Source organism: Anabas testudineus, chromosome 11 (genome assembly GCF_900324465.2).
Source record: "Anabas testudineus chromosome 11, fAnaTes1.2, whole genome shotgun sequence".
NCBI classification, from domain to species: domain Eukaryota; kingdom Metazoa; phylum Chordata; class Actinopteri; order Anabantiformes; family Anabantidae; genus Anabas; species Anabas testudineus.
Window position 1 is genome coordinate 10,107,236 of NC_046620.1, and position 22,937 is coordinate 10,130,172.

A 22,937-nucleotide genomic window follows, 5' to 3' on the forward strand; every position below is an offset into this window, starting at 1 on the left:
GTCTTTTTCTCTTTTTTTTTGTTTCCAGTCCTCTTTGGTCAATTTGTGTTATTCCAGACATCTCTAAATGATGTGGTAGAAATCTACGACGGACCCACTCAACAAAACACGCTGCTATCGTCTCTCTCTGGGTCCCACTCTGGTAAGGATGGACTGTTACAGGAGGATGGGTAGGCAAACAGCTTAAGCAGTCTTTCCTCCTCTTGGTCTGACCGTGTCTTGCTCTGTCTAGGTGAGTCTCTCCCTCTGAGTTCGGGAAACCAGATCACGATAAAGTTCACCACAGTTGGACCAGAAACTGCAAAGGGTTTCCACTTTGTCTACCAAGGTCAGAAAGTCACAAGGAGCCAAACTTATGTATATAAAATACACAGTGGTGTGTGTGTGTGTGTGTTGTTAGTGGCTGTAATACCTTCCTTTATTCTCCAGCTGTGCCACGGACGAGCTCCACGCAGTGCAGTTCAGTCCCTGAGCCGCGCTTTGGGAAACGTCTCGGTAATGACTTTGCAGTTGGCTCCTTGGTGCAGTTCGAGTGCAACCCTGGTTACATCCTGCACGGCTCTACTGCCATACGGTGCGAGAGCGTCCCAGACAACCTGGCACAATGGAATGACACCCTGCCAACATGTATAGGTAAATATAAACCCAGAAATTAGGTAAAAGAAATGATGACTCAACTGAATAATACAAATGCACATATTTAAAATGCAAACCATGTTCAGATGTGGCTAAACTCTCCTACCTACGCCAAAGCTGTTATGCAGTACAGCAGCTCTTTGGTCTCCCCGTCTTCAGTGGGGACAGCTGGTATAACCCTCTTTCTATTTTCCTGTTACTTGTAGACAAAGTGTTGCTTTAACCTCTGCTTCCTTCCCTCGGCTTCCCCCCGCTCTGTGTGTCAACTCTGTCTTCTCCCTCTCAGTTCCCTGTGGAGGCGTATTGACCTCTCGTCGCGGGACCATCCTATCTCCTGGATACCCAGAGCCCTACGACAACAACCAGAATTGTGTGTGGAAGGTGTCTGTTCCAGAAGGGGCCGGTATACAGGTAGCGCCTGTCGCGCCCTGCTTCTTGGCTGACCTATGTATCATTGGCCTAAAAGCTGAGCAGGCAGGATGTCAGAGAAGATAAGATATTATTAGAAGGATGAATGGATAGATGGTCTGGGAGATAGGGGCCCATACAGAGATAACTAGATGGGATCTAATCGGGATAGATAATGCCTGATTGTGCAAAAGCTAAACCACTCTCACGGACAGATGCCTCTGACACGAAGCTGAGACGGTTAAAAATAGACACTTGTATTTCTTTTATCCAGTGCAGTATGTCCTGTCAAGTAAACCTGCTTGATGCAAGTGTCTTTCAGCATTGATTCAGTGATTATTCTTTGGCCATAAGCGTGTCTGTCTCATGTTTTATTTAACATTAACACGTAATTGCAGTCGTCACATATTTCTTTAATTAGTTTGTATGTAGAAAATGATAATGTGCGGACCGTTGTTTAATCAAATAGTGATTTAGACTGAAAAAAGAGCTAACGAGAGCAACGTCTCACCTCATGTTCTTCTCTTTAGATACAAGTTGTGAGTTTTGCCACTGAGCACAACTGGGACTCACTTGATTTTTACGACGGCGCTGACAACCATGCACCGAGACTGGGCAGCTACTCTGGTAAGGTCTTTTATGAGTTTTCTGTACAGCGTTACTAAAAAATGTACACGTATAAAGGGCATTCTAAATTATAGTTTGTCACAGCAGATACTTGCCAGCTAATGTTATTGTTGTTTTCACCTAGAAATAGCATGAATAATGCACGTCTGCAGTGAATGGCGACAACCTTGATAGCTATTGTTAATTTGACCGTGTAGAAGAAAGTGTAGGAAAATATTGAATGTTGTTGTGTGACATCCAAGATTCTGCCCTTCTTGCCCCCTGCTAAGAGTGCAATTAGAGCTAAGCTGGTTCCATTCTGAGTCTCACAGCAGGTGCTGAGGTTCACACCCACTGGCACCTACTTATTTATTCTTGAAAGACATGTAGGAAATTTCTGTCGCATAACTAATTGATCCTCTTACACTTTTAATTCTCTACTAGGAATAGATATTGCTGAGCAGTTATTCTCATTTCTAAATGCTCAGTGTTGTTAGCTTTACATTTATGTTAAAGCGGGTGATTCAATAACTTCTAATTGTTGTGTTTCTAATACTTAGTATCAACAATATAACAATTGTATAAGATATTGTGTGATTTGCATAAGAGCTTAAACATTTCAAGAAGGACGTGGTTGACGTTTTGCCGCCTATCTTCTATTTAAAGCAGCAGTGCTGCGTTAGTGATGTGCCTCAGAGTTGACATGTCTGCATGTTACATGATACTTAACATTTGTCTATTATTGTTATGTGTAGGAAAAGAGGTGAACTAACCTAAAAGAGACTGTAGTTTGTGCACCTGTCCTTGATGTCTGTCCTCCACTGCTCCAACAGCTCAGATACTGCTTTTGAAAAAGCTAAATCATCTGGTTATCTGCTGCTAGAAGGAACTTTACATCCTTATGTCAAACTGGATAAGAGACTATGTTGTAGAATAGAAGATAAAGTACCAATGACAGTGATTCATACATATATTGATGATACATACATGTGGGGTGATGATAAAACATTTTAAAGGGTTGACCTTAATTATTATTGCCGTACATTCCAAAACAGCTGTTGTGGTTAACTTCAAAAAGTTAATTATCATCATCAACATCAACATCATTCATCATTTATCATTGAGGAAAAATCCCTTTTTTATTTTCCGTCATGATAATGAATGAGATTTTCTCTGCAATGTGAACATGACCAGCAGGCGGTGTGCAGACAGTTCAAAAACCTGCTAATTAATTTCCCTCACAACAGGCAACCAATCAGACCCATTGAGCTAATTCGCTGTTCATTTAGGAGAATGCATCTATAACTAGTGAGTTTTGCTGACTCATGTTTTGCTGAGCAGAAACCTCTAAATCAAAATAAAATAACTCTTTGCTCACAGCTCACTGGCTAATATCAAGATAGTGTTACTCCTGTTGCATCTTGAACCAGACACTAAACATCACCACCACTGAGAAACCCATTAAAGTAGGTTAATATTCCTTTACATTAAAGTACATGGGCTAATATGTCATTTTGACAGCCCCTTACAGAAATTGCACTGTTGCGCTGCGCCAGCTTTGCTTCAGTAGTGCACTGCTGTTTTTATACTTTGTACTTTCTCTCACCACGCTAAGTAGGTCAAGCCAACATTTTGAAAAGTGGTTTCAAATAAAACAGATGTTTCAAATAAAAGTAATTCCCTTTCCCCTCCTTCGAGAACACTTCACAAACAAAAAAGTGAAAATGTAGGTTTGGGAGGCCTTTATTGTTCTTTTTTTTTTTTTTTTTTTTTTTGCTGTCAGATAAGTAAGATCATTTGCTTTCAAGTCTCAGTTGAAAAATGAAAAAATGCATTCACGGCCCTCTGTTGCTCTTTTTCTCTGTCTGTGCTTTTTAGGCACCACCATCCCCCCTCTCCTGAACAGCACATCTAACAACCTCTATCTTAGCTTCAGCTCTGATATTAGTGTCTCAGCTGCTGGTTTTCACCTGGAATATACAGGTATCACTTTTATCTTTGATAAAAAAAAACTCCTGTGACGTATCCGCTACATAGGTAATGATGACTGGAACCTCTATAACAATGTTGATTATTTCCCTTCAGCTATTGGTCTGGAATCGTGTCCAGAGCCTCAGACTCCAAACTATGGAATTAGGCAAGGGGACAGATTTATGGTCGGAGACGTTGTGCAGTTCTCATGTGAACAAGGATACTCTCTGCAGGTATGAACACAACCTGTACACACAGATATAAACACAACCTGTACATACACATTGGTCCGCATTGATCAGCAGCCAGATATGTACATGAACTCATTAAAGACTGTTTAGTTTATCTGATGTGCCAGCACCATTCACTCTTTTCATCCCCTGGTTGCACAACCCGAGAACCATTCAAACTGTGAATCAGAAGGAAAACTCGCTCTTGAGTGGTTTCCCCAGCTCTTTCTAAACATACAAGTCTGGTGTGGTTTGCACAACTCCTGAATAATGTATATCTCTGGTGTGGTCTTCCCAATTTCTGTGCAGTAAGCTGTAAAGCTCAAAGGAGGTTTGTCTTGCTTAATATACAGCTCTGTAGTATTAATACGTGTCTGCTAAGTAGACTGGTGAATTCCTTACTACAGTGTATGTATGATAACAGATTGTGGTTGCTATTACATTTACAGGGCAATGCCCATATCACCTGTATGCCAGGCCCTGTTAGAAGATGGAACTACCCCGTACCACTATGTCTTGGTGAGTATCCTTGTACAGCTCATACAAGCCCAAACACATGCATTCACACAGGCCTGAATATACCGAGCTACAAGCAAAGCGTCAGTGCTGCAGAAATGATGCAAACAGTCTCCTTTGCCTTCTTCTTGCTCTTTGGAAAACAAGCTGTTTGATCAATTTACTGTTCTGTGATGAGCTGATTATTTAGTATTCCATTCAGAATGTGATTAGGCTTTTAAACTGATGCAAAGCTATGCCAGACTCCGCCATAAACATGCACAGCCTGCCAGAGCATCAGCATGCACTGAGGCAAACTAGAGGAAACAAGCCCTGGACACATTTATACTTGCAGAATCCTAATTTATTCAAGAAGGCTATTTATTAAAGACGGCGAATGTTAATGTTTTATTCAGAGTGATGCAACATGTCAGGTTAAAGTTACTGAAGTGTCCCAGTCAGTAGCAGTGTCTTCAAACAGGAGCTGCATGTCTGCCGCCTGCTGCTCACTGAGTTCAGCATCCTCCCTTTGATGTGCTGCTTTCAACAATGAACCTGTTTCCCGTTTTATCTCTCTTTCCGTGTTATGTATGTGTACGCATGAATCTCTGTGTGTTGTGCTCCTATGTGTCTGTGTGTGTGTGTGTGACTCCAGCCCAGTGTGGCGGCTCTATGACAGATGTGAGCGGAGTGATTCTGAGTCCTGGCTATCCCGGCAACTACCCCAGCGGATTAGACTGCACTTGGACAGTCAACTTACCCGTCGGCTTTGGTAAGAAGTACAGTACTGTCAACGCTCCTCTTCATCTTCTTCCATCTCCCCTTTCATGTATTTGTGTTATTTTTTGATTGATTTATTCAGTTACTCAGTGTGTTGCTGACCTTTATCCATGCTTTTTGAGCGGCTGCACATGAAGCCTGCGATCTAAACACATTTCAGTTAACACACTTTAGGTTTTATCCGCGGCCTCTTTATCAGTCAAGCTTTGTCGCCGTAAATGTCATAAACTGTGTGTTTTCCTCAGGTATCCATCTCCAGTTCCTAAACTTCTCCACTGAAGCGATCCATGATTATTTAGAGATCCGCAGTGGAACGCTGGAAACTGGCTCGGTCATTGACCGGTTCAGTGGTCCAGTCATCCCCAAGCCTCTGTTCAGCACCACCCACCAGACCAGCTTTTTCTTCCACAGTGACTATTCACAAAACAAACCAGGGTTCCACATCACTTACCAAGGTAAATGTTGTTTCTACAAGTTTCTCTCCAACATCTTGTTTACAGGTATTTGCTAAGCAAAGACAAGGGCAGACATCTGCTGGTGGGGCTTGCTATACTGAAAACAGCAGCCGCTTCTAATGTGGTTGTTAGATTTTATCCACCGTCCACAACAACAACATTATCTGTTTTTTTTTAGACCATGACAAAAAGTACTTCTTGACTTTTAGTGATTAGATGAGACTTATTCTATCAAGCACTGAAAATATTTTGAGCAGTCTTATATTTATTATGATTTATCATGTAGATAGCGTAACATTGTTACTGCTAATTCCATTAATGTGCAAATTACAGTCCCTGTCAAATAATACCTTTTATCTCATCACCGCAGCTCTGCCAAAGTGTTTTAAACCAGGACACGTGAATACTGGCAGCTTTTATTATTTCCACTGCCATTATTGCTGCTAATGCTCGTCTTTCTCAGTTACATGTCTTCAGTCATGCAAACCCTCTACTGCTGTAACGTTGTCTGTAATGACTTACTCTGTTATATTTATATGGCAACCCTGTCAAATTCAATTTGAGGATATTTTAGCAACATCAAAAGCAACATGTATTGGTGCACGATACCCTTGTCAAGGAGTTAGTCTGTGAATTTCTCTCCAGATTTTCTTTAAACAAGTCAGAGAAATTGGTGAGTGAGTCGTTTGAAGTCTGCACGAACATCAGCACTGACAAACAACTCTTTAAGTAGGAGGAGAAAGATTAGTTAAAGTAGTTGAGGGCAGAGTGCAGTCCATTTGCAGAATGTCTAAATGGTTTCTTGCTCTTGGACTGGTAGCCTCAGTCGGTGGTCTGGATAATCAGTTAAGAGGAAAACAGCTCATACTGTACCACACTGCTGCTCTTGGACAACAAGCCAGGCTGAAATTGTTCCTGTTTCCCTTGACTAATTTGGGGATGGATCATTGTCTCCCTCCAGCCTACCAGCTCCAGAGTTGTCCAGACCCTCGTCCATTTCGAAATGGCATTGTGATTGGCACAGATTTCAGTGTCGGGATGACGGTGTCATTTGAATGTCTGCCTGGATATTCTCTGATCGGAGAGGCTTCGCTCACATGTTTACATGGCATCAGCAGGAACTGGAACCACCCGTTGCCACGATGTGAAGGTGATTCAGACGGTCTTAACCTTATCATTTCAGTTTTGTTTGGAATGCATTCTACAGGATTTTTTCTGCGGTTCATGATATTTTATATATTTAAACCAAAGGGGTACGTGCCCTGTACTTCTGGTCTGTTCTGCTCATACTAAATACAGTATCTCTCCCAGACAAACCTATTGCACATGTCAACGGCACAAGGGAATTGAAATATACATGTATACAGCCAAACCATTTTTCTTAACAAAGAAAGAGTTTTTTTGAAAATATATATCCCCCCAGCCACCCTGAGAACACCCTTCATCTTCTGTATTGGGGTCATTGCTGTTTGTTAATAGTGCTAATGGTGGTTAATATTATTAATTTTCCTCATTCTGATAAATTATCACTAATATTAAAGTGATCTTTAAGTTATCTACCTGTAACTAGGCTTTATTTTTTTTTTTGCACTGCATTTTGAAATTAAGCCCAAACATGTTCTGGATATTTCTACTGCAGTATAGCCAGCAGATATTGATTGTTACTCTGAGAGCAAAGTGGAACAAATGTACTGTACAATGTACGATAACAAGGATGTAAACAATAAACCCTAAAATAATTAGAAAGATGCCAGACATGTTGCTGTTGGACATTTTTTTTTAGCTAATCACAGGGTGGAAATCAGATCATTAAATTATATTATTCTAACTTTATGATCAGGACGTTGCATGAACATTAATCCAGTTATTGTTAGGATATTGAAGGATAAACTTTAGAGTCTTGACAGTTGAGGATCATTAATTTATATTTATATTCTGTGAATATTGTTTTGCATAGATCTCAGCAGTGTTAAAGAGAACAGCAGAAAAGAACTCACAGATGAGCAAAAATACCTGAGCGGCAGAGCTCAAAGGAACCTGGAATTATAATTTATTATAGGTTTTAGGACTTGGACCAATGTTCATAATATAAGTAACAGACGAGACATGTCCTCTCTCCGTCATCTGGACTCACCTAGACAATTACTAAAGCTTCACACTTGTGATACTTATTTGCCTGCAATCTATTAAGAGAAATTCTGTTAATATTATCTCACAGCTCTCTGTGGTGGGAACATCACATCATTAAATGGAACCATTTACTCTCCTGGTCACCCTGAGGAATACCCCAACTTCCAGGATTGTGTGTGGAGCGTGAGAGTTCCTCCTGGACATGGGATCTACATCAACTTTACCGTGCTGAGCACTGAGCCCATATATGACTACATTACTGTCTGGTAGGTGCTTTTTTTAATCATGATTTTTTGGGGTTATTTATTCTACTTTCCTACATATTTACCTCTTACGTGTTACAGGTCATATTTGTTTTGTGCCTTCCAGTCTTTTCTTGGTCCATCCAAGTTCACTGAACTAAAAAAAAAAAAAAATGTTCTTCTTTATTTGACCAAATACCTTTTTAATTAGTTCCACATATTTGGACAACTTTTGCGGTAGACACACATGCACACGTTCTCTCTCACACAGGATGGCATGCTCTTTAACATCTTTTCAGAGCTAACCACTAATTGGCTAAATTTCTTTAAGGGTTACTATGACTACAGACGTCTCTCTCTGAATATAAAGTTACTCTGACATAATTTCCTTCTTGTCATCTTTTTTTCCTGTTTCTTTTTACCCATTAGTCTTTTTCTCTTTCCCTCTGTTCTTCACTATCTCTAATTTTCAGTTGGTCCTATACTACTTATGTTATAAACATCTCCCCCCTCCCTCCCCAGCTTCGACTTCTCTCTTTATTTGTCTTCTTGAGGAGAGCAGCCTTTGGCAGCAGCAGACATTTTGTCAATGGAAGTGTTGAAATGGTGCTTAGATACCAGGCTACATAGATATCTGCAGGTACAAGATGGTAGCAGAACCATAAATAGACTGTACAATCTATTTCTATGGTTGCCATTTTCTGCCCCTTATCTAGAGCTGAAGCCTGTTTCCTATAAATAGACGGCAGGCTGCAACGTCAACAGTTTACAAACGTCACCTGGCATACAGACATGGAGAAGCAGGGCTAAGTAGGGGAAACATTACAACTGCAGGGCAAGACATAGTTTGTTGCTGATACGTTTCCTTGAAAATCGTGTATTTTTAGACCGACACAAAGTGGTCAAATGTATTTCTTGTATTTTTGTCAGCTTGTCATGGATGAACAGTTCGGATTACCATGTTTGACGTCTTTATCTTTATCTAAAAGTCTGGCACAATGTTCTTTTTCCAGATTTCATGTGACTCACAGGAAACTGAAGAAACATTTAGGCCTAAAAATGCACTTATTGCCTGAATGATTCCTCCCATCAACTTATTGTACATTACAGACTATTTGCCGGGTCTTCAGTTAAGTCCGGCTTCCTTTGGGAGAACTTTAGGATGTTCTAATTTAGTTACAAGGATGTGGATATCTGCTTGATGCTCCACATAATCTTGCAGGTTCCAGTTAAGTAGCATCAGCAACACCATCTGAATTTTTAGTTGCGACTCTCTGCCTACAGCCTCTGCTAGACATTTTGTACTAGTATTGACATTTTCAGGATCACTCAAGCATGGCTAACAACATGTAAAACAGGAACTAACCATGTGAGTTACTGATCACAATGCTTTTTTTCAAGGGTTAATTAATTTACCTTTACAAAAAAAGCTGTTTCTAATTACAGTTAATCTTCTAGAAATTAAAATATGTTAAAGGTATAGTTACAAATTTTTACTTTTTAAAATATTTTTCTTTCACCTTTAGTCAAAATTCAAATGAATGCTAATTCAAAAAATACTAATTACCGGTAGATGATACTTTGCACAGTATGTACACAATCTACACAGTCATTTGACACAGGTGAACTTTTTCCTTTTTGCTGTTCATAACAAGTTGTTGTTTCTATAAAAAGTATTAAATGTTGTTTCCTTCACCCATTTAGGTGTGCCTCATTTAGTGTAAAAATGTCTTTAATGTACAAATGTAGATCAATACTACATTATCCAGCCAGCTTTTCTTCATGTCAAACACCACAGCACACAACAACAACCGCTGATCCATGTGCTGTCCATCCACAACCGAGCCCGTGAACTCCATGAATTGGTCGCGCAGCGTGCTCCTGACCCCCGCTCTCCGTTAAGGAAAGTGAAGAAACTGCTGAACTCACACAAAGCAAAGACAAGCAGCCTCGCACAAAAACACGCTTTAAAAAGCTCACAATCTCAGACCCACATCCACAACGCTGGCACCCCGTAGAGAGCACAGTGTCAGTGGTAAAGGTGTGATTTTCTTTCACAGCGGTCTCCTCAGTCTAGAGCCAGCCAATCTGACAGTCAGTCTGCTAATTGGTCTCATACTGGGAGGCTTACTACAGGACTTCGTCATAAGAATTATTATACATATCACAGACGAGCATGTATTGTGCTACCTCACACAGTAAGGCCTTCTCTGTATAGTGTATGTTGCCCTGCACTCATACTGAGTAAGTGGGACGGGAGCTACTGTGATACGAACCACCCAACGTGATTCTGACGAGGTGCTGATCTCTAACCTGACAAATATAATTGGCCTCATCCAAAAAACACTTAACAGCAGGAAATAATCATTCCATTAAACTTCATGATGACACTTTTTAATCACTGATAGTTCCACTATGACAGCTGGTGGTGCTGTCATTAAAGGTGAAATATGCCCGTGACATTACATGAGAACCTAACCCGCCATTTGACAGGGAACTTCCTGTTGGCCTTCTGTTGTAATTGTGTGACTTTTCATGATATAACTGCCGAAGCCAAAGCCAAGTCTGCATGAGGATTCACATTTGTCATTCTTATGATCTAACGACAAGTCAAGCCATCCATATTTATAAACTTCAGCATCCCAAAGCAGGAATAAGTGAGCCGAAGTGTTTGCACTGTGTTGTTATCGAGGGCCTAAGAGGAGCTGCTCTGTATGTGTCAGCTGGAATTGGACTTTGTGGAGGTTTTATAGCTATATGAGCTTCGTGACATTGTAGTTTAGATTGTTTTGAAAAAAGAAGATAGGCCCATATTCACGCACAATCACTCTGAGCGCTGGTACTTTGTCAGAAAATGTCTGCAGCTCCAGGTTTTGTCTCATATTGTCGGCAATGATTTATTAAAATTCTGTTTGACGTTGACTTTTCTCTCCTCTTGTTCTATAAAGAAAGATCAAGTCCATTCCTTTATGGGTCCTTAGTCTCTGAGACCCTCCTTTATAAAACAAGTTCTCTCTTTGCTTCTCATTAGGGATGGTCCTGACCAATCGTCTCCTCAGATTGGACAGTTTAGTGGGAACACAGCTTTGGAGTCTGTCTACTCAACCTCCAACATCATCCTCATCAAATTCCACTCTGACTTCTCTGGAGCCGGCTTCTTTGTCTTGAGCTACCATGGTAAGGCTGCAGCAACATCATCAGAGTTGTCATACATCGAATGAACATATTATTAATAGGTGTCACATGTTATTTGTTCGTGTCTACTCAGTTACAAATGACACTCTCATTAATCGTGTTCTCTGTAGCTGACATATAGTGGTAAAACGATAATGCTATCATTAGTTGTAGCTGGAGTGATGGCATTGATCTGTTTGTGTTAGTTTCTCTTCAACTTCATCCTCATTAACTTCCACTCAGACTTGCAGCCGTTTTGTTTTTTTACCGTGTCCTGTCCAGCAGCGTAGCATGCAGCCTGGAGTATTGGATGCCTTTTTGTGTGTGTCCACCACAAGAAAGAAGAAATAATAATATAATTCAATAATTAAAAAGGAAAATCAATAGGTAAATAAAACAGAATAATTCAATACATAGTCATCATAACAAAAACAACCCATAATAAGATCAATGACAGTAATGATATCAACCGTAGCAAGAACCATAATGACAACAGAAATAATAGTAATAGTGAGCAGAGCACAGTGCAAACATACAACAGATACCAACCGGTTCAAGCACAAGCAAATATACCACATCTCACTATCACATGCAGCAGAACAACAGTAGTCAGCACCATGGTGTTTTGTGCTTGTGTTGCGTGCGTGCGGACTCGCAAGCATGGCCCCAAGTGTGGGCAAAGGTTCCTGTCAAGGTGGCAAGGGTGAGACCATGCTTTAACAGATCCAGCGAGGGGTGAGAAGAGACCCAGCTGCCCCCAGGGCCAGGAGGTCAGAGGCTGTCCAGAGATGACCACGCCCTGCTCCCTGGGAGAAGCAGGAGCAGCTGCAGAGAAAAACCTCCATGGTCAGACCAGGTCACCAGCAGGCCAGAGCAGGAGTATACACTCCCACCGATGCGAGGACCAATCCAGAGGATCCAAGCACATAATCCACACATTCCACGTGGAACCAATGACGACCCACACAGCACCCCCAGACCACCGCCCTGGCAAGGACACATTGCCCCAGGCACCATCACATGGGGGAGGCAGGGGACCAGCAGAAGGCAGATGAGGCCGTCCAGGGAGACTTGCTGCCTTTGACTCATCCTGACTCATTGAGGTTTAGTCTTCTACTGGAACTGTTCACTCTCTGATTGGTCCGTCTATCTCTGCCACATTGGACTGTAACAATATTATATTAGTCACAGTGGGGCCATTAATAGTTTTCATATTCCATACTCAGCTGGTATTAGCATCTTCTGACAACACATCAAAGTTGTGGTACATCTGAACCTGCTGTTTCTTCCTTGTATATGTCTCACACACATACACACACAGTGTTCTCCCATCCACAGAGTTATGGAGATTGTATTTTTGCTGCTCTTTCTCCGTGTCAAAACTGTCTATGCCATTCAGTTTTTCCATTTCATTTCATCTTTCTGCTTTGGTCCTTCAGTGCACTTAGATCTTTCTTTGTTTCGAACCAATGTTTAAAATGAAAAAACTCCCCTGTTGCTTTTTGCTTTGCCTGTCTGTCAATCCACAGTCACTCTGGCCTCTGTCTTTTTTGCCTGTTTCGATTTACTGTCTTTTGTAAGTATTTAGCTCCACTCATGGCGTTTTTAAATCTTTCACTGTAGTTGAAGTTTTATGTGATACCTTCTATAATGAATAAATAAACTAGATTAGTTCAAATAATAATGGCTAATAGGTGCTATCCAAGTCATAATTTGATATTTTATGTTTTATTTAGATTTTGTATCTTGAACAAACTTAATTCCTTTATTTCCTAATAAATATTTTATTTTGGAAAATCAAAAACCAGATAAACTGCCCATCTAAAACAAAAGTCATGTCAGAAGACACATCCTGTGGTGGTGGAAAAGATGTTAATCGGCTTCAGAAGGGTCTGAAACTACTAAAACTAGGTTAAGAACTGTGCAATAGAAGAAGGTCATGTGGTCCGATGAGTCTAGATTCACCCTGTTCTAGAGTGATTGGAACATCAGGGTAAGAAGAGAGGCAGATGAAGTGATGCACCCATCATGCCTAGCGCCTACTGTACAAGCCTGTGGAGGCAGTGTTATGATCTGGGGTTGCTGCAGTTGGTCAGGTCTAAGATTAGCAACATTGTGTGTCCAAAGAATGAGGTCAGCTGACTACCTCAATGTCAGTATTCATCGGGTTTAATTTGGGACAGAGTGGTTCAGGAAACATGACACATCATTTTTACGCTTGGATTGCCCACCACAGAGTCCAGACCTTAAACCCATTAGAAATCGTTGGGATGTGCTGGAGAAGACTTTGTGCAGCGGTCTGACTATCCCCTTATGGACACAAGATCTTGGTGAAAAATTAATGCAGCTCTAACTCGGAATGAAAATGTGAGATTGCAGAAGCTTTTTTAAAAGTGAATGGGTGATGTTGTCAGAGCTAAAGGGGGTCCAATGAAATATTAGAGTAGGTGACTTTTTTTTTGGAACAGGCATTGTATATTACTGTCCGTAATATACCTGTATAACTTACATGTTATACAGGTAGTGCTGTCTTTAATTTTTCATTTTTTATTTGTCTTACAGCAAATGTAGTGTTTCCCAATCGCATTAACGTATACTTACATAAAGGTCTTACCTCATACATAAAGTACAGTATGTCTTCATTTCATCACTGCCAGAGCACTTAAATTAATCATTGTTGTCACCTTAACAAAAACGGTAAGAGGGTTTTTAAAAGGTTGGAGAAAATAGTTAACATGACAGCCATCATGAAGCATTGTCATCAAACTAAAAGTGTTGTTGTTCTACACAAAGTGTAGAGCAAGTTTTCACGAGACAAGAAAGCAGCGCCTGTTAAATTCCTCACTCTTGTCAGAATAGTTTAGCGCCTGCAAAGTTGTATGAAGGTTTAATTTGACAGAATGGTTACTAATGAGTTTAACTTTCTCTTACCCTTAATAACACAGTTTGTCATTTGGTTTCTCTTTCACTCACTCACTCTCTCTCTCGCTCTCTTTCCCTCACACACAAACACACACCAGTATATTATACATGTATACTTGTCACCCTCTCCCACATAAAGCTCATATTTGCTTCTTTTCAAAACTTTCCGTTCGCTGCTCTTTAGTGAAAGCATGTCAAGTTCTGTTTTTGAGCAGGCTTCCCTCTCTCAGACAGATGACATGTTGTTAATGAATTTCTTTTGGCAGGTTTTAACTGTCAGCTGTCACACTCACACAGGAACAGTATCATCTGATGGATTCAAGTTTATCTTCAATTTCTGCTTTACGGGCTGATGTACAGCAGCAAGTGACAGGGAAGATGGATAAGAGGGAGAGGGGATGACATGCGTGGCAGTGGTTTTTAGCATTATTTTGTCACTTCTGTTTTATTAGACAAGATAAGAAGGAGGGCCCAGTGCTTGTTAGTTTGATGAAGACTGCTTTTTTTAGTTAATAAACACAGGAAGAATAGGCACCATTCCTGATAGGATGGCTTTTCACAATAAGGCACAAAGTTTCCCTCTGTGTCCTTCAGTGGTGAAGCTGAAATTCAGAATGTCATAGTTTGCATCTGAGACAGCTGCTAAAGTGCAGTTTGTGTTTGAAATGCCAAATAAACCCCAAAGGAAGCATCAATCCACTGTTTGAGGATGTTTATCTGTGTCATTGTCCTTCTATTTATTTATATCTTGGTCAAGGTTCTGAATGTCAGCACTCCCATACAGAGATGAGGACCATACATTGGTGGATAATGTTGTCATGAGCGTAAGACTGAGAACGCCGATGTGACATGAATACGCAAGTAGATATGAAAAATGCTCTCGGAGCTTAGTGAGATCAATGACTGCTCACAGGCATCCCATCCTCTCGCTCACAAAACATACACATGCACACTCAGACATGTGCACACGGACCACAGGGCTTTGATATGCATGAGAGCAGAAGATACTATTGGCAGGTCTCATTTTCATAGTGAATTTCATCCTGACTTATAGCCCTCAGCCTCTCTGCCTCTCTCTCCCTTAGTCCTCCCCCTCTCTGTCTGTATTTTCTGTCACTCTCTCTCTCTCTCTCTCTGTTAGTGAGTGATCTATGGCCATGCAGTAATATTGATTACAGCCCTCAGCTCAGTAGCTGTGAAGTCAGTTCCTTTTTATGATTCAAGGCAGTGTTCTGCGTTGCCAGTCGGTTTTTGATTCCATGCTTTGCTGACCTGACCATCTGAACTTAAAAAAGTGAAGCTAAACTGATACAACCGAGATTAAATAAAATAAACAGCAACCACTCTGAACCATTGTCACAGGAACAGATGGTAGCTTACACAGCAGTGTAACTAACATTTAAAACTATACATGTTGCCAGTTTCCAGCCATTGGAAAGTCTTACGCTCCCCCTGTCTTGTTCAACTGAGCTTAGGGTTACCTCCCACATTTCTTTTCACACATCCTTATATAAAGTCACTCTTTTTGTCCTCTCTCTCACCTCCTCTGCCATGTCTGTTCTCCTAGCCTACCAATTAAGGGTTTGCCAGCCTCCTCCAGAAGTGCCCAACGCTGACATACTGATGGAGGACGGCGAGCTGGAGATAGGTGAGTTGTCTGTCCGCCTGCAGTGCCTCTCGACATGCCACTTTGATGGAGGACACAAACCGGAGACAACTAAATTTCCAATTACCAACAAGACTTGTCAAGATCGCATTCAGAATCGCTGATGCTACTGTACGTTACATGTTATGAACAGAAGAATTATGTATGTTTTGTAGTGGTGGAGGAAGTATTCAGATCATTTAAGTAAGTGTGGCGATATCACACAATAGAATACTCTAAGTGCAATGTTATGTGTTAACATCACGTAAAGGTGTGAAAATAGTGTTGTTTTTATGCATGAAGACTAAAATAGTGCTGGTGTGTAAGTGCAAATTGTAAAACCTGCGAGGAGAGCAGCATTTAATGTGTCAAGTAAAACTTCTTACTATTTTATAAGTTGTTGAGTAGTTTAATTATAATTAATGCTGTTTCTACCACTAATTCTTCTATTAAAGTGCGCCATTTTTATAAATTAATAACATATAATAATTCATAGCAAAGTAGAATTTTAAAATGTAGATGATCCATTTGACTTCCATAAAATATAATTGTTCTCATCAATGTCGTTTCATTTCCTCTACCTTCATTTTGTGCCTCCAGGTGACATCATTAGGTACAGATGCCATCCTGGATTCTCATTGGTTGGCAGTGAGATTTTAACCTGTCGCCTAGGAGAGAGACTTCAGATGGATGCACCACCTCCAACGTGCCAAGGTATGTGTTAGACAATATAAAAGCAGTTTAAGTGTTTCAACTTAATATTTCAATTAGTTAGTATTAGAAAAATCAGAACAAAAAAAGTATTTATTGCTGTATTTATTAATATAAAAATTTACCTCCCCTTTTTTTGTCTGTAGTCCAATGTCCTGCACACGATGTGCGGTATGACTCATCGGGAGTCATCCTCAGCCCTGGTTGGCCAGAGAGCTACCCAAACCTCCAGATGTGTTCATGGAGCGTCACCGTAGAGAAAGGCTACAACGTCACCATTACCTTTGAAAGTTTTCACACGGAGAGAGAGTTTGACGTGTTGGAGATTTTTGATGGTAAAAAAACACACAGACTGACAAAATTCAGCTAGTTAGTGTAGCATTTGTTAGAGCACATGTGAGCTCACACACACACATGCACACACACGTCGGTATAAACGTGTTAAGATGAAACTTTACCACTAATTGCCCCTAGATAGAAAGTACTCAAATAGAACATTGTTTTTTTAACTGAGTGATTTATTTTTTCTCTCTCTCCTCCTTTCCTCTGCTTTTGTCTTCACCCTCAGGTCCCTCACCCAACAGTCCCACTCTGGCAACGCTGAGCGGTGACCTGCCAACACCCTTTAATCTCACAACCTCTGGTCATCAGTTCCTGGTCCGCTGGTCTTCAGATCATGGCACAAACAAGAAAGGCTTCAAAATTCGCTATGTTGGTGAGTACCAAAGTATGTATCCCAACTTTATTTTACTACTCTACTTCATATTATGATAATGCATGGAAACGAGGGCAGGGTAGACAGACAGAAGGACAAAGAGATATTCTCACTAGAAATAGATTTAGAGGAGTTGTTCCACCTCTAAATTGTGTAAACATATACACAATATATAGTTTATTAAATATATTCAAACACTGATGATTTTTTTTCCAGAGTAACAATAGTAACGTGTAAAAAAGTAACTTAATCATTAACATTTTCCCACTTCTTCCTCACTTCTGTCTGTCTCCTAAAGCAGTTTACTAAGTTGCGTTAACTTTTATTTATTCAAGGGGAGCTTGATGAACACAGATGCTGTTTTACAGCAAGCTTTGCATTTAGTCTGTGTTGCACCTGGACCTGCTGAGTGTAACTTTAGACTATTGGGCATTAAGCATCTTGAGTAATAGTGCTTGAGTGCTTTGTTCAAGGGCATTTTTGACAGTTAAGGGGGTGATACAGTATTTGTTTAACTACTCAGTGTATATCTGCTACTCAGGAGGTTGATTCTTTAACCTTTTAAAACAAAAACAGAAAAAAAATCCCAGGATTCACTTAATAACCTTTAATTGCTGTGATTAATATGAACATCTGCAAGGATTATTTTAGCATATGTTGTAAGCCTACTAATATCAGCATCCAACTTCACGAATATGTTTGTTTCATAATCAGGACACCTATATTAAATCAGTTTGTTATATTATCTCCTTTTGTTTCAAGAAGAAACTTTGTCATCATAACAAGATACAGTATTATTATTACAAAAAGCCTTTGTTTGATTTGTTCTTAGTATTTTATAGACAAAAAAAAGCCATCAGCTTTTAAGCTGTTAGTGATTTATGAAATAAACACAATTTACATATGATGGAAAAACGTGGTTGGCACAAATTCTGTAGATTTAATGCTAGACAAAAATAGTTTTATAACAGACTTACTGTTAACAAGTCCACTCAATAACTTAACTTTTTTGGCCTGGTGTTGACCCTCAAAAAAGTTACAGTCAAGGTGTTTCTCCTAAATCAACATATTACTGGATTTATGTCTGGGTAAACTTTGTATGAAACTGTTACTAGTGACTTATAATTTGTAAGTCTGACATGCAGAAATTCTGTAATGACCTTTATCTACTGCCATAGACACAGAGAATACAGTTTGCCAATAATGTATAAACAGATTGACAGACATTACTTAATTCCTTGCCAGGTTGTTGGCGGTTGCAACAGGACTACCGCTTGTTTTGCCTGCAGCTGCCAATAGTTTCTCCAGAAAAGGATTAATATTTCTCGGTGTAAGAATATTTCATAAAATTGCATAAAGTCACTGCTGACTTTGCGGGCAGTGGGTTCCATAATGTTTGAGATCCACTGTAACACTACTTATTGATTGTGCGATCAAGAGAGAGGCTTATTATTTGGTTTATGTGCCTTGCAGACAGCTTGTCAGGCGGAGTCCTAATTATCTGAAAACACTAAGCTTTTAAGAAGTGTTGGACAGGTATATGTAATTTCCATTATGAATGTGGTCATTAATATGTCTGCTCCGAGAACTCACCACGAGTTCACAAAACAAAGAGTTTTGCTATATTCTACTTGAAATGATGACATGATACTCATGCCTATAATGAGATTGTTGAAAAATGCACAATTGAAACCATAATTGTAGCCTGTTGAACAAATGTTTTTTTACTCTTAAATATGACACATGTAACATTAATCTATTTTGGCTGCGTCTCCTATTGTCCTGTATTATGAAAACAGCAGTGACTCATTTATAAAAGTTAAATTACAGTTTGTGTAATTAGTATATAATTGTTATCATTGATGGGATTTGATGATTTCATTGATGTGATGACGCACTTGCTTGCAATTATATGGTATCATTGTAGTTTTAGTATTTTTTTATAGTCTACAATACTGAGAATAGATGAAAATACTTTATCATGATTTTGTTAACTTTTATTGTTAGTGTCAGTGAGAGTTTCTGGCGTGACGTTAATTTTCTACATCTTGTTTCAGTCTAAGTAAACTGCTCAGTCTGAAATCATTTAAAATGTTATAATTGTTTTTCATATGTGTTTCTTCCACTCCAGCCCTGTACTGCTCCACCCCAGACTCTCCCCTCCATGGCTCCATCTCTTCTCAGAGCGGCGGCCACGTTAACAGCGTGGTGCGCTGGGCTTGCGACCGCGGTTACCGTCTCATAGGCAACGCCACAGCAACCTGCCGGCGCACGCCGCTTGGCTACCACGCGTGGGATTCACCTGTACCTGCTTGTCAAGGTGTGTTTGTGTGTGCACATAACAAAAGTATACACATGGTGATGTTTGTTGGTATAAATAACATCAGTCAGTTACAGTTTTTTAATATAAATTTGAAACAACATGTAAAAGTACACAGGAACAAAGATACTGAATATTGTTTAGACTAAGAGCAAGCTAAGATTTTGAGCTCCATTCTGTCATTTATGATTGATTGGAAATAGTAAATAGACAGTGTCAGTCTGCATACCACTACTGCTTCTCAGTGCCAACAGTGTCAAATGTTGTCACTGAGAAATATGATTATTTTTTGAAAAATATACTCTTGTTTTGAATTTGATGCCCACAACACACTTAGAAAAAGTTGGGACAGGAGCATGTTTACCACTGTGTTGCATCACCTCTTTTTAACACTCTGGAAACTGAGGAGACCAGTTGATTTAATTCTGAAAGTCATTTTTTCCTCATTCTTTCTTGATATAGCATTTCAGCTGTCAACACTTTGGGTCCTTCTTTGTGGTATTTTTGACTTCATAATGTTTTTTCATTGGGTGACAGGTCCAGACTGGAGGCAGGCCCATTTACACAGAGCCATGTTGCTGTAATAAGTGTGGTGAAATGCACAAGACCTGAAAAGAACATTGTCTGGGTGGCAACAAATGTTTTTCATAAACCTTTATTTATCATTCAGCATCGATGCCGTCTACGTGGACGTGCAAGCTAACCATTCTACGTGCACTAACGCACCACCATACCATCACAGATATGGGCTTTTGATCTGTGTGCTAGGAACAAGCTGGATGGTCTATCTCCTGTCTGGCCTGGAGGACATGATGTCCAAAATTTCTAAAAAGAATTTCAAACTTTGACTCATCAGAGCGCAGGAAGTTTTCTGCTTCACCTCAGTCCATTTTAAATTAGCTTAGGGCCAAGGGAGCATCGTTTCTGGATCATGTTTTTACATGGTAGAGTTTTAACTTGGATTTGTGGATAGACTGATGAACCATGTTCACTGACAAAGGGTGTTTCTGAGACCAAGCATTGCTGCCTGGCAGCTGTTGCTGGCATCAAATTCAAAATGAACATACTCAAAAACAATTAAATATCTGCGTTTCAACATTTAATATGCTATCTTTGTATCATTCTATCATCATCAATTCAGTTTTGAATGATTTGCAAATAATTGCATTTGGTTTTATTTGCATTTTACACAGTATCACAATATTTTGGAACCTATGTTGATCTAATGCCCAACTGAAATAATTTTAGTTTATTAAATAAGTAAAAATCAGTCACATGCACTGCTATGTTGGCTTACTATAAGTCTAATGTAGGTTGATGGAGTTGCCAAAACAGATGAATAGTAGAAAATAAAATTATGTGCATCTCTCCTGGAAACTCGAAATCTCCTCTTATCACAATTTATTATTTGTTCTTCAGAGCAAACTTATTCCACATGTAACTGACAAATGACCTGTCCATATGAACAATATGTCACTTATTTCATTTCAAATAAACTCAAACATGAATGATAAAAAAAACTATTATTTTAACTTAACTCTAGCTCTAGATGTAGTATGTGTACAGTATTTTCGGAATATTCTGCATATTTCAGTATGTTTTCATGTTGCACCAGCTGTTCTCTAACACACGCTACACACCACACACTAAATAACCTTAGGGAGATACATACTATAGCTTGTATTGATAGAAAGTCAAATGAAGGATGTATTGTATAGCAAATTGTCAACACTGTGTAATGCTCTACAAACAAGTCTATTTAAAACCACAGTGGAACAGCATAATTCTCAAGAAGTTGGCATTTTATTAAAAGGTGATGGAACTGGAACTGAAACTGCTCTTGACTGTATATTTTTTGTTTGGTAGCTTGCTTAAAAGAAATATGTGACTCTGCATATACAGAAACATTTAGTGGCCTTGTATCTCCAGAAACACTGTAGTTATGCATTGGGGCCTCTGTCTGCATGTTGTCTTCTTAACCAGTGTGTGTCTGTCCTCCCCTAGCTGTCTCGTGTGGGCCACCCAAGGCTCCTATAAACGGCGGCGTCTTAACAGCCGACTACTCCGTTGGAACAAGAGTTTCCTATTTTTGTAACGATGGGTACAGACTCTCCAGTAAAGAGCTGACGTCAGCCATCTGTCAGCCTGATGGAACATGGAGCAACCACAATAAGATACCTCGGTGTTCTGGTTAGTGATACGTGAAGATCAGGAGAATATGCACACATTCTGAGAGTGTTACAAATCTGGACATGATATACGCCACAACAACAAATGAATAAATAAATAATAAATAAATGACTCCCAAAAGATTCTAATTGCTTCACTTAGAAAAACACAAAAATATTAAATATTACATTTTTCAATCTGTGCTAATTAAATTATCATTTCTCCTGGCGTAAGCCAAACACATCAGTTTGTAAGCAACGTATAATTACTGCTGTGGGTGGCAGGCATTTTTAGCTAAGATGCTATTTAAACTGAATCATTATTATGCATTGTGGGATATTTTACTGTGGCTTGGCTCCACTTTTAGCAGCAGTTAGAAAATGGCTATTTAGTTTTTTTAATTTAAGCTAATTTCATGGTGCTTTTTTTCTCATCTTATTGTCCATCTCTGTAGTGGTGGTCTGTCCAAGCATTGGGTCATTTTCTCTGGAGCACGGCCGCTGGAGGATTGTCAACGGCTCACATTATGAATACAGAACTCGCATAGTGTTCACCTGTGACCCAGGTTACTACAGATTGGGCCCTGCCCACATCCAGTGCTTATCCAATGGTGTGTGGAGCTGGAGAAATGAGCGTCCGCACTGCCAGAGTGAGTATACTAAACTACTACTGTGTGTAATGGTTTAAAGACCAGTGCAGCTGATTAGCAATAAGTGTAATGATTGATTATTATTATAGTTTTTAATACTGTATTTAAGCATGAGAATCACTACATATAGAAATAAAAATACCTCTAATGAAAATATAGCAATATGATGTCAATTATATCCATTGCTATTATATATTTGTGTGTTCTTATCACATATTAATTTTGCAACTGGTCATATTGAAGAAATAGTCTGAGGTGACAGTAGCATTATGAACAGATGTGATCAAGCGTTGAGAAAAGAATGAGAACAAAAAAGGACAAGAACAACTACCATTGAAAATATGTAAATATGAACGTTGAGGGAAGATGTGCTCCTTACAAACACTAAACTAGTTTTTTTATGACAGCTTTAAGTCAGAATTACTCAAGTTTGCAAACACATGACACAACAATGACAGTAAAACTCAGTCATTTAAAATTTGCTTTTTATCAAAGGACACATCGGATTTGTGATTAATGTTAATGTAATTTAGTTAGTTTTCAAAATGTGTTTCCACTAATTTGATTTTATTTGTTGATGTCTGAGTTACAATGCGAAGAACTTTTCTCCTCCAGCCCATGTTCTCACTTGAAAGAGTTTCCTTGACATTTCTGAACTGTCACCTGTTGCGTATTTCTG

At 39.5% G+C, this 22,937-nt stretch overlaps 1 protein-coding gene across 1 annotated transcript in view; it reads left to right on the forward strand.

Annotated features, from left to right (window-relative positions):
• Window positions 1-22,937, forward strand: part of csmd3b (CUB and Sushi multiple domains 3b) — a 274,055-nt gene that overhangs the window by 223,510 nt on the left and 27,608 nt on the right. The window contains exons 34-53 of the mRNA XM_026349411.1: window positions 29-142; window positions 233-328; window positions 430-633; window positions 923-1,047; window positions 1,575-1,671; window positions 3,529-3,633; window positions 3,736-3,854; window positions 4,301-4,370; window positions 5,002-5,118; window positions 5,372-5,581; window positions 6,543-6,731; window positions 7,800-7,977; window positions 10,985-11,130; window positions 15,617-15,697; window positions 16,295-16,408; window positions 16,552-16,740; window positions 16,974-17,132; window positions 19,252-19,440; window positions 21,445-21,630; window positions 22,064-22,258. Of these exons, the coding sequence (XP_026205196.1) occupies window positions 29-142; window positions 233-328; window positions 430-633; window positions 923-1,047; window positions 1,575-1,671; window positions 3,529-3,633; window positions 3,736-3,854; window positions 4,301-4,370; window positions 5,002-5,118; window positions 5,372-5,581; window positions 6,543-6,731; window positions 7,800-7,977; window positions 10,985-11,130; window positions 15,617-15,697; window positions 16,295-16,408; window positions 16,552-16,740; window positions 16,974-17,132; window positions 19,252-19,440; window positions 21,445-21,630; window positions 22,064-22,258 (2,883 nt within the window). The remainder of the gene's footprint in view (window positions 1-28; window positions 143-232; window positions 329-429; window positions 634-922; window positions 1,048-1,574; window positions 1,672-3,528; window positions 3,634-3,735; window positions 3,855-4,300; window positions 4,371-5,001; window positions 5,119-5,371; window positions 5,582-6,542; window positions 6,732-7,799; window positions 7,978-10,984; window positions 11,131-15,616; window positions 15,698-16,294; window positions 16,409-16,551; window positions 16,741-16,973; window positions 17,133-19,251; window positions 19,441-21,444; window positions 21,631-22,063; window positions 22,259-22,937) is intronic.